Below are 18,840 nucleotides of genomic sequence, written 5' to 3'. Positions count from 1 at the left end.
TCCTTACAGACCTATGGGACATTTAAGATCAGCAGATTTTGGTAGTTCTGCTGCCCTCAGAAATGCTGGGGAGGCAGCCCCAGGGAGTGCCTTCCCCAAGTTATGGGATTCCCTCCCCACAGAGATGCATCAGGAACTTTCCCTGTAAAGTTTTTGTTGTATGCTGAAGATGCACCTCTTTGCCCTGACCTTTAACCCTTGAGATTTTTATTTTTTTTTAGGACCCACCTTATTCTTATGATTGTAGTTCATTTGTTTTAAAATATTGCATTTTAAATAGTTTTGACCTGCCCTGGTTGCTTAGGGTGAAGGGTGGATAATAAATAGCTTTGATCTGTGAAACTGGTGCTGCTACAGGTGCCACGTAATACCAGTTTCACTTGTGCAAGAACTTGATCTTTTAGTATGGCAGCACCTACAATTTGGGACTCCCTGCCTCTTGCCATCAGGCAGGCACCTTCACTGTACACTTTTCAGTGCCTGCTAAAAACATTTTGGGTTAGGCAAAGTCTGTCCAGGTATGCAGAATGTTGGCTTGTGCCTTAATCTGGTTTTACTTTATTGCGGGTTTTATTTTTTATTAAAAACGTTTTTACCCATAATTTCCTTGTTTTATTCTTTTTGTAAATGGCTTCAAGGGTTTTCCTTACAATCAAATGGTGCATAATTTTCGTGAAATAAAATAGTTGTGAATGGGAAAATCACTGCTAGGTCATTCCCCTTCCCCCTGAACAACCCCTTTCTCCACTCCAAACGTTCCATTCTGGGGAAAGTTCAGCCCTTACAAGAGTCAGAGCACATAAGCCAACCATCCTAAACTGCGGGACATCTGCCCAAGAAAGAATGGCAGCAGCAGGGCTCCTTCATTAAAGAGGTTTAGACAGCATTAATATTCTATTGTTTCAGAGGGCCCTGGGAAGAATAGATCGTTAGCGGTCCCTACGCTTTTGCTGCAGCTGTTTTAATTAAATTCAAGTTGTGAAAGTTTTCACATCTCGTTCTGCTGCTTTATGGAGCTTGATGGTAGGGGCATAAATGGGTATATTAAAAAATGTGTGCTCAATGGTCCTAAGTAGAAATAAAATGAATGAACAGGATGCATCCAGTGCAGGCACTGAGCAGTACATTTGTTCCTGTGAGCAAAATGTTTTCTGCTTGCGGGATTTTGTTGTGAGCGAGAATACAGAAAACGAGTTCCTGGTCACTTTGCTGAGCAACTGAGAGTACAACCTGTTGTGCATTGACTTTTCCCTCTAGCGCAATTGTTGCGTTGGAGTTCTCTGTTGCGCAATGCAGAAACTCTCCCCAGCTGCCATGGGAAGAAGAGACAGCAGGAATGCTTTAAGGGCAACCAGCCTTACTGCCCAGAACTTTCACCAGCAGGAGGCATCCTCCACTGGGCCCACTTTCCTTTTAAAAGGACATTGGCCACAAGGGGGCAGCAACATGAGTTTTCCCACAGTGAGTTTCCCGAATGATGCTCTGTGGAGGGTCATTGTGGGTCCTGCAACTGCCTGGTGAACCCATCTGGGAACTGCCAAAATAAGTGAGGGCACCCCAATCTGCAAAGCAGCTCCTAGAAGATGTGTTGTCATCAGCTATGGAGAGGAAAAACAAATACGTTTAGGAAGCCACCCTCTGTCAATAAACTTGTCCAGCCTCTCTGAAGATTTTGTGGTACTAAGATTCATGAGCAGAGTCACAATTTCCTGGCCTTTTCAACCTTCATATCCAGTTGTTAGTGGGGGCAGGGGTTTCGTGGTCAAAGTGTCAGCCTAACGGAGCAAAAAACGGAGGTGGAAGGATACCCACAGCTTAGTGATAAAGCAGGCAATGTCTATGCAGAAAGTCGAAGGTTCAGTCCCCAATGACTTCTCCAGGTAGGACTGGGAAAGATTCCGTCTGCAACCCTGGAGAGAGATGCTGCCTGTTGGTGTGAGCAATACTGAGCTGTATGGACCAAAAGGTTCTCCTTCCCTGACAACTGCACACACTTTCCTTTCATCTTCTTCCTGTGATGTCACAGCAATCACCTCTAGATCCACATAAGCACTTAGGGCAGACACCGTGCTGCCACTCCCCACCCCTTCCCTGGCACCAGTGGGAAAATCTGCTTCCACCTTCCTTCTCTGATGTCAGAACATGCACAACACTCACCTCTGAGAAGAGCTCAGCCCACTTGGAAACAAAGCACCCATCCCCTTTGACATGTTTAGGCTTCCGCACACCAGGCCTCCTCCTGTGACCTCACAGCATCCACACAGAGCCATGACCACCCGCCTGCCAGCCATTGGAGCACCCACGCCTTTCATCAAGGCATGAATTGCCTTGCTCTGACAGCCTAACACCGCCCCTGACCTTGCTGGGCCTCTGCTTGTGGCTTTCCAAAAGTCAGCCTGCCTCCCTATGTCCCCCGGCCCACCTCACGTCAAAGCACATCCTCCTTTCATCCACATGCAGATTGCCCTGCTCTGACGTCACAGCACTCTTGCCTCCAACCAGTAAGATGCTGCAGTACCTGCACTCACACAGGGACCTTCTGTGATGTCAACAGCATCCCCAACCCACAGGACCCACTTTTGTGACATCACAACACCCATGCTCACACAGGGGCCTTCTTCAATGGCCCAACAGCCACACTCACACAAGGTCCTTCTGTGATGTCATGGCACACACACACACACACAGAGGCACATGCACCTCCCTGTCCTGGTCCCTCCCTGCCAGCCTTCCCTAGAACAGGATCCCTCCACTGGGACTTCCACCATCTCTCAGCTACACTGACTGGCAGCAGTGGCTTTCCAGGGTTTCAGGCTTGTATCTCTCAGCCCTACCCACCGGGGATTGAACACGGAATCTTCTCCATGCAGAGTATGTGCTCTGCTACTGAGTTACAGCCAGTGGCGTAGCGTGGGTTGTCAGCACCCGGGGCAAGGCAAGTAATTTGCGCCCCCTAACCAGTGGATTTGCGCCCCTAACCCTAACCCCCAGATGTTGCGGCCGGTGCGACCGGGCCCCCCTGCACCCCCCACGCTACGCCACTCTGCAGCAGTAGCTTCAAAACCCACCTTGCCAGTTCCCAAAGGGCACCATGCACAGCAAAATCCAATGCCTTTCGTTTTTCTCATTTATTTTTATTATTACTATGTATCTTTAAAAGATAAATATTCAGCGTAACAAAGAATTTAAACCGGAAGCCTTTCTTTAGCACACACACACACCCTTAGGGGGATGATCCACCACTCATTTACTCGTGAGCAAGCCCGCCAAACTTGCTGACGAAACCGAAAGCCTCTTAACCCGCTAGCGAGAGGCTTAGCCGGGCCTCGCCCGCCCACCGGCTTCCTCTCGGAGGTATTTGGGGAGCGCAGGGCGCGGCGAGGCCCGGTGGCGCGTCGGGGTGCGGAGGCTGCCCGTGCTGGCCAGGCATCGGTGGCGGCGTCGGCGCTGCTGCAGCGGCTGCTCCTCCTGCGAGCAGTGAGTGGAGCGCAGCGGCGGCGGGGGGCGCGCGCGCGCTAGGGCACAAGGCTGGCGGTGGCTGCGGGGAGCCCGGCGGAGGAAGGAACTTGTCCCTTCCCTCTGGACTCGCGCCCCCCCAGATGTTGCGCCCGGTGCGGCCGGCACCCTTGGCACCCCCCACGCTACGCCACTGGTTACAGCCCTTGCCCTAAAATTAAAGTAAGATTCTAGTCCTCATGGTTCTGAAGAAAAGGTGGAATTAAATAGGAAACCGCTTTCAACTGAGTCCACCAGCCATTGGTCCATCTAGATCAGAACTGTTCACACTGAATGGCAGCAGCTCCCTGGGGGTTTCAAACAGGGGACTGAAGCTCGGACCTTCTGTACACAAAGCAGATGCTCCAGCAGGGAGCTACAGCTCTCCCTGCCGCCGCCAAGATTCTAGTCCTCATAATTCTGGACAAAGGGCTGGATTAAATAGTGGCACATGTGCATGTAGCTCATTATTGTCAACAATGACTGGCAGCGGTTCTATAGAGTTTCGGGCAGGGGCTCTTTCCCAGCCTCCCCCCCCCCACCTCCAGAGATGCTGTGGACTGAACCTGGGACCGCCTGCAAGCAAAGCACATGCTCTACCATTTGAGCTACGGCCTTTCCCCCAATGAAACTCATCCTCACCATGGACATTTCTAGCAAAGGAAAAATCGGAGAGCTGGAACATTGGCAAATACTTACTTTTTCCACCTCGTCACTCCAAAGCTGTTGGGGCCACAGAGCAAACAGGAAAAGGTCAGCGTTGGAAGACACCGAAAAGCAACATTCCACAGTGAAAACAACTGTTGGAAGAGGCAGCGACAGGGCACACCAGAGGAACAAAACGACAACAACAACGGGGCCCTGCCACCAGCAATAATGAGAGCAGACAGCGATGCTTCCTCCCAGACATGAGACCTCTGCTTTAGAAAGCTGCTACCCACCCAGGCCATTTCCAGAGGGGCAACACTTTGTATTTTGCACAAGCCAGGTTTTCAGCAGCTGTATCTGTACCCCTGACTGGTGGAGCACTGCCAAGTTAGATGTATTTAACGGTATCTGTAGTTCCAGGCTCAGGCTCAGGGACAGGGAGGAGTAGGAGGACATAGGAAACTGCCCAATACAGAGACAGTTCATTGGTCCATCTAGTTCAGTACTGTCTACTGGAGATGCCAATGAGGATTGAACCCAGGACCTTCTGTATGCAAAGTGGTTGCTAAAACACAGAGCTGTGGCCTTTCTCATTAAAAATAAGTAAGATTCTAGTCCTCATCGTTTTGGGCTGGATTAAACAGGAGCACAGCAGAATGCCTTATCCTGAGTCAGGCCATAGGTCCAGTTAGCTGAGTATTGTCTGCACTGACTGGCAGCAGCTCTCCCAGGTCTCAGGCAGGGGAGAGGCTAATGGGGATTGAACCCAGGACCCTCTGATGCTCTGCCACTGAGCCGATGGACTCTCCCCTAAAAATAAAGGTTCTAATTCTCACCAACAACCTCCCATGGAAGGCCAGCGTTACAGGGACCAATTTTAATTACTAGATTCTAGTCTTGACTCTGGCAGATACTGTACATACATTCTGTTTTCCAGTTGCCTCATATTGGTAATCAAAATGGCGCATTATAATTTTCTGTTTTTGTTTTTAAAATCAAAAGGTGAGCATGAACCCATTACACAGATGGGAGTGCAGAGGACATGACACAGGTAGCCAGAGACTGCTCACACTTAAGTTAAGGCTTCTTACACAACCACATCATATCTCTACTCCCCCCCCTTTTTTTAACTAACTCAGAAGGACAGTTTGGGTCATAGCAAGACTGTCTGCTGACATCTACTGGCATTTGGGCTCAGGGTAATGGAACCAGACAACAGATGCAACATTCGGTTCACAAAATAAATATATAAAGTAAATGCACGGACAGGTTAGGGGGCAGAGGAAAAGGGAGAAAAGGGTGCTGACACCTTCCAGAGAGGAGACTTCAACATTTCTTTACCACAGCAGACCACAGCCACCCCACCCTTAGTTAACACAGGCTAGGTTCCATTAGCAGATATTGATCCTATGTGATTTAGAGGGCTGCAAGTTGGATATTCGGGGCAGGAACCAGGAATAACCAATGTAGCAATGTAAGTTTCTAAGAGGAGGGTTCCAATTTGCAAGGACGTTTCAGCAGCAGCCAGTATGGTCTAGTGGTCAGAGTGTCGGGCTAGGACCCAGGGGAGAACAGGGTTCAACGTACACACACACACACACCCCACTCTGGCCACAAAGCTCCCCTTGTGTGACATCGGGTCACAGTCCCTGCCTCTCAGTCTCTCCTAGCTCGTGGGATTGTTGTGATGATTAAATTGAGGTGGGGGGGGGGGAATGTGTACACTACTTGGGCTCCTAAGAGAAAAAGTTGGGATGCAAACACTATTTATCATCTACATTTTGGCAAGAAAATAAAAGAGAGGTGGAGTAGAGCAGGCACTTCTAACCACCCCCTTTCCCCCCATCCCTCTCCCCCCCTTAGACTTGTGAAGAATCTGGAGGAGGGAAGGGTGTGACATTGTAAGGGTCCCTGTTTCTAAGGGTTGGGAGGTCTTGGTGCCTTGCAAGGGAGTGTGTGTGCTTAACAAGAGAAAAAATACACCCACACCCCTGCAAGGACCATCAGAATGGACCGTTCTTTCAAAATGGCTTTTGGTCCAGACGACTGGTTAGTTGGAAAGAACCGATGCAATTTCCTCGGTGGTTAACACTCTTGCATTTCAGTACATCACCCTGTTAAGCCAGATCCTTGAAGACAGTGGTGGTCCTCAAACCCATCCATACAATTAACGGGGTTGGGGGGGGAGAATAATATATTTCCTGCCAGCCAATTCACTCAGACAACCCAACAGCAAAGCACAGAGCAGGTAGCAAAAAGAAAAGTGGCCCTTTTGGGGGAGAGAGGAGAGGAAGATGGCGAATTGCAGCCCAGAGACAGAATCCAGCCAAGTTATCAGCATGCAAGACCCCTCCCTCTCTTCTGCTGGGCTGTAGACAAAACACCTTGAGGCAGATGCCCAACCATTGGGATGGGGCAGGGTAGCCCCGCTGTTATCTGGAGGTGGTTGTGGTCCTGATGCCACCTGAACACTGCTTACTCAGGGAAACAGGGGCTCTGAGCCTTGGCCTTGCCTTAAAACAATAAGGGGAAATTCTAGTCCTCAGGTTCCAAATAAAGGGCTGGATTTCTTAAAAAAGAAAAGAAAAAAGGAACATGTACTGAGTCAGATCACTGAGCACATCTAGCTCAGTACAGTGGTACCTCTGGATGCAAATGGGATCCATTCCAGAGCCCTGTTTGCATCCTGAGTAGAGCGTAACCCGCGTCTGTGCGTGCGCGGGTCGCGATTCACCGCTTCCACACCTGTGTGTGATGCCATTTTGAGCGTCTGTGCATGCGCAAGCAGCAAAACCCAGAAGTAATGCGCTCCGTTACTTCTGGGTCGCCGTGGAATGCAACCCAAAAATACTTAACCTGAAGCTACTTCAACCTGAGGTATGACTGTATTGTCTACACAGACTGGCAGCGGCTCTCTGAGATTTCAGACCAGAGTCTTTCCCAGCCTTACCTGAGGACAATGTTGGGAATTTAACCTGTGACCTTCTGCATGCAGGGAGGCTCTTAACGCTGAGCTACAGCCTTTCCCCTCTTGAAGGGATGGCCACTTGCACTGTATGCTACTAGCATCCCCAGGGTGCCGCCTGCTCAAGACAGTTGTTGCAGCCCAAGGAGAAAGATCTAACCAATTTGCCTGGACCTCTCAAACTCCTGGTTTCCATATGCTTTTGTACTAATGTTTTATAGAATGCATTCTTCCGAATGCATTGTTATACAGCAAATACCGCTTCTCTATTTTTCCAAAGAAAACAAGTGGTTTATAAACACTCCTGAATTATATAAGAAAAGAATAAATATTTTTAATCTTCCTGTTTGGAGGATTCCTGGCCAGAATCCAGAAGCTCCCCACCCTTTTAAAATTGAGAAAACAACTTCTTCTCTGCCTCATCACATCTGAAGACTGCCGGTTTGGGCTGCAAATACCTCTCTGGAAAAAGACACATGGAATTACTGGGGGGGGGGGGACACACTAATGCTTTAGACATCTTCACCACCACCACATGCAAATACTAGCATTTGCTACCTGAGAAGGGTCCAGAGAGGATCCCCTGTAAAGCCAGCACTGATGCCGTCCCTCTTTGACTTCCAGCAGCTATTCTGTATGCTATACACAGAGAAGCTCCTTCCCAGCAAGAGAAGGCCCATTTTAACCTAATTCATAGAAACGTAGAGTTGGAAGACACCCAAAGGTCAACTAGTCCAACCCCCTGCCATGAGTCGGGGGATTAAGCCATTTAAGTCTTTCATTTTTGGCTAGTCCCAAGCCTTAGGAGGGCATCAGTGTGGTTCTACCAGCGACCCCCGAAGTGACAGTACAAGGCACACACAGAGTTTTCAACATTTTAACGAGACAGTGCAAATAGATCGTGCAATAGGGAAGGCGGAAGAACGGCTCGTGCAAATGCACTTGGTAACAAGACAATGGGATGCAGGGGAAAGAGGGTGGGCTTTTGTTTGCCTGCTCTTGTCCAGCAGAAAGCAATATTTCCGCCCGTTGAAGGGAACTTGAAGGAGGGGGTGGTGAGCAGAGAAAGGAAGATCAGAAGTTGCCTTCATCAACCTGGTGGACCTCCTGGCAGATGTTTTGAACTACAGCTCCCATCAGACCCAGCTGGCATGGCCATGTGACACTGGGGGCTGATGAGAGTTGTAGCACAGTGGGCCTGGAACAGCTGAGCCCAGTGTTCGTTGCTGCCAGTCTTGCCTCTGCTATTCCTGGAGAAGTGTGGCGTAGTGGTTAGAGTGTCAGGCTGGGTGACCAGGATTCAAGTACCCAACTTGGCCATGAAGTTCACTGATAGTGACCTCGGAACAGTCACCTCCCCCCTTTTCTCAGCCAGGCCTACGCCATAGGGTTGTTGTGGAGATTAAATGAAGACCAGGACCTGTGGACCAGGGTTCAAATCCCCCACTTGGCAATGAAGCTGCCCAGAAAAAAGCATCCCCTGCTCAGCACTGGACTGGAAGGAAAAGATACAGAGGAAGCACCCTGGCAGAGTCATGGCAATCATTCCTAAGAATGCTTCTCTATCCTGCCACCCTGGGTGTTGTTACCTGCTCTCTTCCTAGTTCTGATCTGGGGAGGGACTGCTCTTTATCTAGAATGCCAATAATATCACTATTAACTTTAAGAACTGTAACCTTATAGAGCTTGTGCTACAGTTTGCTTTTTCCTCCTCCCTCCAGTTCCTTTTTCCTTGTGTGTTGTGTCTCTTTTTAGCTTGTGAGCCTAAGAGGACAGGAACCATATTAGAACAGTGATTTTGTTTTTGTTTTTTTGCAGGCTGCACGTGGTTTATTTAGCAACTCCTGACTTTAATGGTTTATCAATTAAGGTTTCTTTTTCTTAGTAAACCGCTGGGAGATTTGTAAAAACAAAACAATCAAGCGGTGTACGAATTTTGTTAAACAGAAAATAAACAATAAAGTATAAACACTGCAAATAATAATATAATAAAACAAGCTGCTCAGCCTATGGATGGACAGAACTCAGGTTCCTCTGCCTAGAAAGCTCTGCACACAGTCCTGGATAGCTTCCATTACGTTAAAATGTTGAAAACCAGCAGTAAAAGGCTTGCTCCAGGATGATAAAGGGAAAGGAAAAGGGGAGGAGAGAGAGCAATAAAAAGAGGTTAAAGCACAAACTGTCTAAGAGATGAGGGAGAGAGTTGATCTTACCGCTGATGCGCTGGCGGAGAGAATGTAATTACGTGGTCTAGTCTCGTTAAAGTCAGGCACAGCCTACGGAGGGGGAATAGAATTTCACGTATAGATCATGCAGAAGGGTGAATGGAAGGCTTTCTTTTTTTTCTGGGTGGGGAAGGGGGAACTAGAGGGACAGGTATTTCCTGTAAGAAGCATTAGAGGCTTCCTTGCAGTTTGTGTTGCGAGAGAGAGGGCCTCCAGGGGAACATTTGGAAGCAGAAATACTTCTGAAAAATACCAGCTGCTGGAAGCTGGGTGCGGAGTGCTCTTCTGCACTCTTGTCTTGCTTGTGGCTTTCCCTTGGGGGCACCTGGGTGGCCACTGTGAGAGCAAGATGCTGGACCAGATGGGACTCCTTTGGCCTCATCCAGCTCCAGGGCTTTTCTTACATTCTAGCAAGCTCCTCTAACTATAGCTCAGGCATAGGCAAACTCGGCCCTCCAGATGTTTTTGGGACTACAACTCCCATCATCCCTAGGTAACAGGACCAGTGGTCACGGATGATGGGAACTGTAGTCTCAAAACATCTGGAAGGCCGAGTTTGCCTATGCCTGCTATCGCTGGACCAACGGGGACTCCACTCAATGAGGCCTACCTTTTGACTTGGCGCCTCCTTCCCCAAAGATTTCAACTGCTAGAGATTAATCCCACCCTCTGAAATTTGCTCAGTTCACACTTCAATGTGAACTTGCATTTTTCCAAAATAAAATGCAGCTGTCCTTAAAATTCACACTTCTCTGCATGATGCAGTTCTCCAACCAAAGCAAGCAAACAACAAACAAACAAAAAACCCCCAAAAATGTGCATATAAGGAAAAACAGCAATATACCCCCCAAAAATATTCTTTTAGGGAAAATTCACAGAATCATACAGTTGGAAGGGAACCCCAAGGGTCATCTAGTCAAAAACCCCTCCACCACAATGCAAGAATCTAAAGAATCCCTGGCAGGTGGTCATCCAACCTCTGTTTAAAGGTCTCCAACAAAGGGGGTCCATCGCCTTCCAATGGTGCCAGTTCCACAGCTGAATGGCTCTTACTCTCAGAAAGTCACTTGATTCCGTTGGTTTGGGCCCCACTCCCCTGGAGCAGCAGAAAACAAGCTGCTAAGTGATAGCCCTTCAGATATTTGAAGATGGCTATCAAAATGACGCCTGCCAAATATTTTACATCAGGCAAAACTGCATACAAAGTATGCAATTATTTTAATAATAATGATGATGATGTTATTAAGGGGGAAATGGGAAACAGTCCAATTTATCCATCTGTCAATTACAAGTAGGATCTGGCTGCTGCACCCCCAACCCGCAACCTTCCAGAAAGTTCCCAGTGATGCCCTAAGATATAAATTAGGTGTGATAATGGAGAATAGATCTGTCGGTGGATATTAGCTGAGATAGTAAATGGAGCTATTCATACACCACTGAATTCAAGTGCTAAGGGCAGACAGGTTAGACCAGTTGCCTTCATCCCTGTGCTGGGTGGGCTCCTCAAAGGATTGGGCTGCCCGCTGTTGGAAACATGATGCCTGTTCTTTGCTTGGTGCACCAGGACTCTCATGCTGCAGTGAAAGTCCTTCTGAAAGGAACAGGGGCAGAGCAAGACCAGCTGGTGGGGTATGTGTGGAACACCTGTCCCAGGCGCACCCAGGACTTCTGACATCCATCAGGGCAATCAGAGTCTGTTCTGCTCCCAAACTGCCAGAGCCAGGCAGAAATGAGGCAAAACAATCAGCTGAACTGCAAAGCACCCAAAACAAAAAGGCGTTTTGGTGACCAGGTGGCAGATGGCATAAATCTCTAGATAGAAATGGGGTGGTTGTGGTGTTTCATTCTGGAGAGGCCTTCTCATGAGCTCCTTTAAGGCAGTAAGGGACTTTATCAGGACTGGAGGGCAAAGGGGAGAGGTTTAGCCCCTTGCCAGCTAGCTGCTCCTATTTGCTATGGGCCACAGCAAAGACATCATAAGGGGTGTTTGAAGAGTAGCCTGCAACTTCAGAGTAAGGAATCCTTCTATCACAGTTCATGTGAATGAGTCTGTAGAAGCAAGGGTTGTTTTGTCCAGATCAAAAAACTCAGTGCTGGATGGAGAGTTTGTGAGAGAGCATTTGGAGTGTGGAAGGGGAGTGACAGACACACAAACACAAAGAAAATTATGTGTGCAATTGCTTTGTCCTTAAAGGTAAAGGGACCCCTGACCATTAGGTCCAGTCGTGACCGACTCTGGGGTTGCGGTGCTCATCTCACTTTATTGGCCGAGGGAGCCGGCGTACAGCTTCCAGGACATGTGGCCAGCATGACTAAGCCGCTTCTGGCCAACCAGATCAGTGCATGGAAACGCCATTTACCTTCCCGCCGGAGCGGTACCTATTTATCTACTTGCACTTTGACATGCTTTCAAACTGCTAGGTTGGCAGGAGCAGGGACCGAGCAACGGGAGCTCACCCTATTGTGGGGATTCGAACCGCCGACCTTCTGATCAGCAAGTCCTAGGCTCTGTGGTTTAACCCACAGTGCCACCCACGTCCCTTACTGTGTCATTAAACCTGACAGGGTATTTTGCGGGAGCACATTTGCCACTGCAAAGGCAGCATTCTGGACAGCCCCAAGTCTTGGCTCCTCTGCTGCAGATGCTTCCTCATTTATTCGGGTGTATGGAATACAACCATGGTCAGTTTAAAAGCCAGTGCAAGCGGCTGGCAGCCCCTCACTAAGACTTCTGACCCAACTGCAGTCGTGAAGCACCCAATCACTTTTAAAACACTTAGCCAGGAAAGATGACAAAGCACAGCGTAACCCCTACTCCAACCGATTCCTCCAACCACAAAAAGGCAACATATATTTAATTAAGCAGATACAACTAACTCAACCCTGACTGAAGAGTAACTTTTAAAATCAACGAGATATGCTTAATCTGCAGAGCAGAAATGTCTAGTGAGCAGGGCTATCATTTTATAAGTTTTGCATCAATATACATAAATTTCTACAGCCAAGGGGAGTCAGTATACTGTAGCCTGCATAAAATTATAAACGCATAGGAAACCCCCGGCAATATTTATCAAATCTGCACAATATTTTTCCTGCTGAGATTGGCGGATAAACAAAGCAGTTCTTTTCTCCCCCAAAACCCTCCTTAGTTTTCACCAAACACTCGCAAACCAGTGCCTTCAAAGCAATAGCGACGAGAAACTTGCTTCTTGGGTGTCAAACCTAGCACTCAAGTTCTGACCTTTGCCCAGAACACCCACACCCACATCAGTGAATTGTATATATACAACCCTCAGCAACAAAGCCAAAAATAAAATACCAGTTTTATAGGAAAAGGAAGGTGACCACCCTTAGGGCCCAAATTCAGGTAAGGTTTAGAGGCAGCAATAAGCAACCTAGCAAGATGTTCTTGAACAGGATGTCTGGAACACCTTAACCCTCATTTCTGAGACAGGGAAGTGGCAGAAGGAGAAAGGGAGCCCATTGTCAAGAGCAGGAATCCTGAAGTCATGCCCATGCTTTCTCTTTTTTGACTGCACATGATATATATATATATATTGATATATAGTTCTGAGAGCCTCTCCAAGTCTTGCAGCTCAAGGATGCAGTCTAGCCGAGATACCCACAATGACCATTCTGGCAAAACAAACAAAAAAAAGGAAACTGCAGAAGAGGCAAGCCGCTTCATGCCAGCAAAATAGGAGCTGTGGAAGAGGCAAGCCTCTTTGCGTGCCAATAGCCACCATATGCAAGCAGTGATCAAGAGGCAGTGTGGGAAGCCTGAGAATGTATCCCTCTTAATACTGCGCTGCAAGGATTAGGGCAGGTGTCTGGAACCTGGGTCCCCCCAGGTGTTGTGGAACTACAGTTCCCATTAGCCTCAGCAAGAATGGCCAGTGGCCTGGGATGATGGGAATTGTAGTTCAGTAACATCTGGAGGGCCAAGGTTCCCCACACCTGGATTAGGGAGAAAAAGGCTGAGTTTGGTAGCTCAAAATGCAGTCAGACAGCGCAGCACTGCAGGAATTTTCCAAAAAGCTCATACCCTTTTCGAGAAAGTCTGAGCCCTGATCCTCCACTATCCAGCCCATTATTTATAGCTGGAGAACCATAATCTTGTAGTTCCCATGATAAATCATACACACAATCCACACATTCTTTAACCACACCAGGGCTGTGTGTACTCTGGCTTTTTAATAAATAATAATAATAATAATAATAATAATAATAATAATAATACATGTATCAGAATTCTGCACTGAAGTTCTGTGATCTGCCCAGATTATGCAAACATGCATGACGCCTAATTTGTGCAAAGCGAGCAAAGTGGGAAGGTATTGAAACAGAAATCTCAACCCAGGAAAAATGCATCCCCCCCACCAAAGTATCTTTGTACCCATTAAGGACTAGAAACTTGACTTTAAAATGAAAGTCAAATTTTGCAGCTTAAAAACAAAACAAAACTGTATCGCAACAGGTACACACACCACCCTGACTGCCATTCTCCTCTCCCCACCCCAAAACTCTGCCTCTTGAGCAAACACTTACAAAAAGGCTTTGGAAAACGGAAATGATTGTAGGCTCTGTGGATGAAATCAGCCAGTCAGCTGTTTCTGCCACAGGCAGGTCTCTCTCACACACACATACAAACACACTCTCTCTCATACACACACATTTCAAGTGCATTCTCCAGGGCGAGTCCCCGCTGGGCAAAGGGGACTCTCTTTAAAAAAAAAGATTTCTGGATGGAAGTGGGACAATAAGAAGCATTTCAGGTCAAAACGTCACAGCACCATAAACACAATATAATACTCACATCTCCCTCACACTGAGCAAAATCACAGAATAAAAAAAAAAGACAGAACAGAGAGGTTAGTGGACAAAAACATCAGCAACACAAAAGGCAAGAGATTCAGAAGTTAGGAGGGGAAAGAAACTAACAGACAGGGAAAGAGTCAACTCAGGAGAGCAGGAAAGAAATTTGCTTTGGATGGCAAAATCAGCTCTATGAGAGGATAAGGAAGTCAGAGATAGGGAGAAGGTTTGCAATTCTGCAGTGGGGAGGGATGGTGGGCTGTGGATACAGATGGAGAGAAGGGAGATTCAGTTCACAGTTTAAGGAGAATGTTACCAAATCTGCACTTTCCAAAACAGTGTGCAAACTGAAACACACCCAGCCTTCAAAAATTATCCAAATTTTGCAATTCAGTTCTCCAGCCTAGTGTACAAAAAGCCATTTACTGAGGTCAAGAGTGTATAGATAAATGCATGTATTAGTGAAATGCAGCATAAAAAGGTGGCATTATAAGAGGAGGAAATATGCAAAAGTCATATTATATATATATATATATATATATATATATATATATATATATATGAGAAATTTGCATGAAAATTTCATGCTGCTGAATTTTCATGAAGACTTTAAAATATATATATTATCATATTGATGTGGAAAAGTGGAGAACTGGATTTAAGACTGGAAATATCAGGAATCAGAGACAAGCAGAAATTGACAGCACCCCTAGTGAAAGCTAAAATGGTCAGATCCACCCTCCCCTAGTTTTGGGCGACTGGATTTAAGAGAAGGTGGGATGGAGGTGTGTTTCTTTCAGGCTCCTCCTATTGAAGGGGACCAAGGAGGGATATAGGGGAGGGATAATGGCAGGCAAGCCCCAGAGAGAGGGTGGTGTGGGGTCGGAACACAAGAGAAGCTGGTGCTTCAAACCAAACACTTTTCAGTTCTAGCAAAAAAGGCAAGTACACACAATCGCTTTCCCTGCTCAGGTGGCAGCTGCAACCACTTAATTATGCGCCGTACTCAGTACAGTTTCAGTGTAAACCTCCCAATCCCCTGCAATTATTATTTTTAAGCCCTAGAAAAAACAGGACGAGACTTTTGACAAAATGTGCTGTTATCAGAGAGGTTGGCTAGAATGTGGCCTCACCCTGTAACAGGCACTCAGTTTGCAGGGAGGGGGGAGCGGGAAACCTTGGCCCTCCAAACATTGCTGTACTACAACTCCCACTGTTTCTGAGTATTGGCCATGCTGGCTAACCTGGTGGGAGTCAGGAGTCCCAACATCTGGAGAGCCAGAGGTGTGTGTATGTGTGGTATAAATAGGAAACTGGGCGGGTTTTTTATTATTACAAAGAACGGTTCATGTTGTCATGGTTTTTAGTAAGCAGGCAACCCTAAGAACCAGAAGCACTAGGGCCAACTTGTGTATGTGGCAACCTAGTATTCTAATGGTTCTTGACAACCTATGTGGAATCAGCCAGTCAGATACCTGAAGCTTTGTCGGAACAGAATGGGTAAGGGGGAATAAAGAAGCAACATCACGTTAAATGCATTATTGCATTTATAGATGTCTGGGTCGGTTTTGCTTTTTGTTAAAACACCTGTGCCCCCGCCACCCAATATTGTTGGACTACAACTCCCATCATCCCTGACTACTGGCTATGCTAGTTGGGTGCTGATGGTATTTGGAGTTAAGCCCACCAGGAGGGCCACAAGTCCCCACCCACATTGGTTGAAGGTTTTCCTCTGTGCAACACACAGCCCTGGTTTAAACCTCCCCTCCAGCTTCTGACTCTTGCAGGAGGGAATTGGCTATTGGTACCACGGCCAACAGCTTATTTCCTACAACCAGAAGGGGCTGGAAGAACTGAGCACAGCCTCCTTGTGACACTGGATCCCAGCTCTACCCTTTCCCCCCGTCAGCTAATATGTAACATAAAACTCAAGACGCATTAAATGTGGTCAAGAGTTTAAGTCCCACGAACAACCACTGCTCAGCCCAAAACTGGGGTCAAGCCTTTCCGACAATGACAGTGATCAGTTAAGGGGCTGACTGTGACATTCAATCTCTCCATTGCGTGCCTGGCCTGTTTTATGTACCAAAAAACGGCAGACTTGCCCATTTTTAATGCAGGGTGTGGAGATGAGGTGCAAACACCTCGCCCCCCCAACAACTTCATTCCAGCTGTTCTGCAGGAATCTGCCTCCTCCTGGAGGAAAGTAAGAGTTCAGCTACTCTAATTCACACCCCAGCCCACACTTGGTGCTGCAGCCTAGATCCTATCACCCCCCACTTAGAGGACTGGGCTTTCTGAAGGACCCACCTAGGCGTGTATGACTTTAGATGCAGAATCCCATAGCAAGTGCCAAATGCAGACACATTAGATGGGGCAGGGGTAATTGGTTGAGTTAAAAAGTGGCTGGCCTCTCACTAATGAGCCATGTTCAAGGTCCTTGTATTAATGTACAAAGAGCCCTGAACCACTTATGTCCAGGGTGCCTCAGGGACCACTTTAGTTGTGAGGCTCTTCTGATAACAATTAGAAACTGAGCCTTTACTATCATTGACCCAGTCCTGTGGAACTCTCTGCCACTGGAGATTCAACAGGCACCTTCTGTGTCAACCCGCTGAAAACTTTTCTATTACTCACTCTGGCTTGCAGGTAGGTGGTGGAGGGGGGGGGTCAGGGAAAGAGAGAGGAGAGTTCAGACATCCTAACCCTTCCTCCCCTCCCTAGATGATGCATTGCATGCAGTTCAGAAGAGATTCAAGCCCACCAGAGGGGGGTGGAGTAGCAGAGCACATGTTGGAATCTGTCACATGCAGGCATGAGTAAAAAGACTACGTGGGTGGGAAAGAGGGGGGATAAAACACACAAGAGGATTGTCAACAAGGAAGTAAGTGGGGAGGAGAGGAGAGGAGCATTACCGCTGCTTTGGCCTCTGCAGCCTTTGCTTTCTTCAGCCTTGCTTTGCACGCATCCAGGTCTAGACGGCGGTTCTCCAGGATCCGTCTCTCCTTCTGGGAAGGAGGAAGGGAAGGGTGGGGAGAAGAGTCAAGATTGCAAAAGGAAAAAGGCTCATTTTTCTTACTGCATAGCTACATAAGAACATTAGAAGAGCCTGGCTGCAGGATCAGGCCAAAGAGGAGCCATCTAGTCCAGCCTTCTTGTGGTTGACCAGGTGCCCCAATAGGAAGCCCTCAAGAGCCCTCTCCCCTCCTGTGGTTTCCAGAAACTGCTGTGTTAAAGTGTTACTGCCTTTGGTCTTGGGAGGCAGAGCATAATAGCCTTTGTGACAAGTAGCCATTGATAGCCTTATCTGCCTGCCATTAATGCGTCCAATCCTCTTCTAAAGTGACCCAACTGCAATAGTCTCTAAGTGGTTTGCAAAGATGAAAGAAAAAAGAAAACCAATTAAAAGCTATAAAACCAAGCAGGAATTAAAACAGCTCCCCCCCCCCAGAGAGCTACAATTCCCAGTGCTCTTAAACTACAATTCCCAGGATTCTTTGGGGGGGGCATGCATGTGCTTTGAACCGACTGAGGTGGTATTTGGCCAAGTTTTGCCCAGAGTAGAGCCAATGAAATGAATGAACATGACTAAGTTAGGTCCATTGATTTCCACCGGTGGACTGACAACCACCCGTGGCACAGATGCCGGTCTAACACTACTTATTTCTTGGTCGGAAAATATCGTAGCATTTATTTAATTCCTCCTAGGCATTAATTAACCCCCTCTCATCTCTCTGAAACTGTCTCAGAAGTCAACTCCTCTCTCTCACTGCCACAAAACTGGCCTTCTCATAGGAAGCTGTCTTCTACTGAGTCAGGACCTAGCTTAATATTGCCTTCACTGATTCGCAGAGGCTTTCCAGGATTTAGGCAGCCCTTCCCCTAAGTCAGAAGCTACAGCCCTTTGCTTAAGCATAAAGATTCTAGCCCTCAGAGTTCTGAAGAGCGGACTGAATTAAACAGGAACACAGGAGACTGCCTTATACTGAACAAGACCATTGGTCCACCTAGCTCAGTATTGTCCACCCTGATTGGCAGTGGCTCTCCAGGGTGCCAGGCAGGGGACATTCCTCAGCCCTACCTGGAGGTGCCAATGGGGGCTGAACCTGGGACCTTCTCCATGCAAAACAGGTGCTCTGAGCCCCCTCCACTTACCGAAATAGTTCTCCAGTCACCCTCCAGGAAATTGCGCAGAGGGCTAAGGAAGTTGATGGAGGCAGAGTGGATGAAGTCCCTCTCTGCTCCACCCAAGCGCCGCTCTGTTTCACCAACTTTGATGAGGGTCTTCCCTGCGAGAGAGAAGACACAGCAAAGGGACTTCAGGCAGCTGACCTGGGCAACGTCAGGCCAGCTCCACCTCTCCGCAGGCAAGAGGTGACAATGGTGGTTCAGGGCACTTTTATTAGCTCAAGGGCAAAAGGGCAAAAAAAGGTTTGGTGTTGGGTAGATATTTACAGTATACCAGCTTAAACTTATATGGAAGAAAGGCCTGCAACATGCAAATAAAATATTCTAAATGGTATACGCGCTGTAATAACCCAAACCATACAGGTCTGCCTGAGCTCATGTGAGAGTATTCCATAAAAATCCTATGCGGGTGGCACTACATACGAGCACAAATTGCCTCTATGTCACAATCTCCTCATAGCTGTTGGAGGGATTGTGGGGGGAAAGGAACCTTTCTCTATCTAT

General features: G+C 47.6%; 1 protein-coding gene across 4 annotated transcripts in view; it reads right to left on the bottom strand.

Moving 5' to 3' along the window:
• Window positions 1-18,840, bottom strand: part of SH3GLB2 (SH3 domain containing GRB2 like, endophilin B2) — a 50,545-nt gene that overhangs the window by 8,491 nt on the left and 23,214 nt on the right. For 2 of the 4 annotated variants that reach the window (XM_082207944.1, XM_082207945.1), the window contains exons 4-7: window positions 18,304-18,437; window positions 17,064-17,156; window positions 9,322-9,384; window positions 4,195-4,218 (exon numbers count right to left, since the gene is read on the bottom strand). In XM_082207944.1, coding sequence (XP_082064070.1) covers window positions 4,195-4,218; window positions 9,322-9,384; window positions 17,064-17,156; window positions 18,304-18,437 — 314 coding nt within the window. The remainder of the gene's footprint in view (window positions 1-4,194; window positions 4,219-9,321; window positions 9,385-17,063; window positions 17,157-18,303; window positions 18,438-18,840) is intronic. The other 2 variants (XM_082207946.1, XM_082207947.1) reach the window with 2 other exon arrangements.

This window comes from Podarcis vaucheri (genome assembly GCF_965113315.1).
Source record: "Podarcis vaucheri genome assembly, chromosome: Z".
Taxonomy (NCBI): domain Eukaryota; kingdom Metazoa; phylum Chordata; class Lepidosauria; order Squamata; family Lacertidae; genus Podarcis; species Podarcis vaucheri.
The sequence above is the reverse complement of the archived record's forward strand: the minus strand, read 5'-3'. Positions and strand labels throughout refer to the sequence as shown.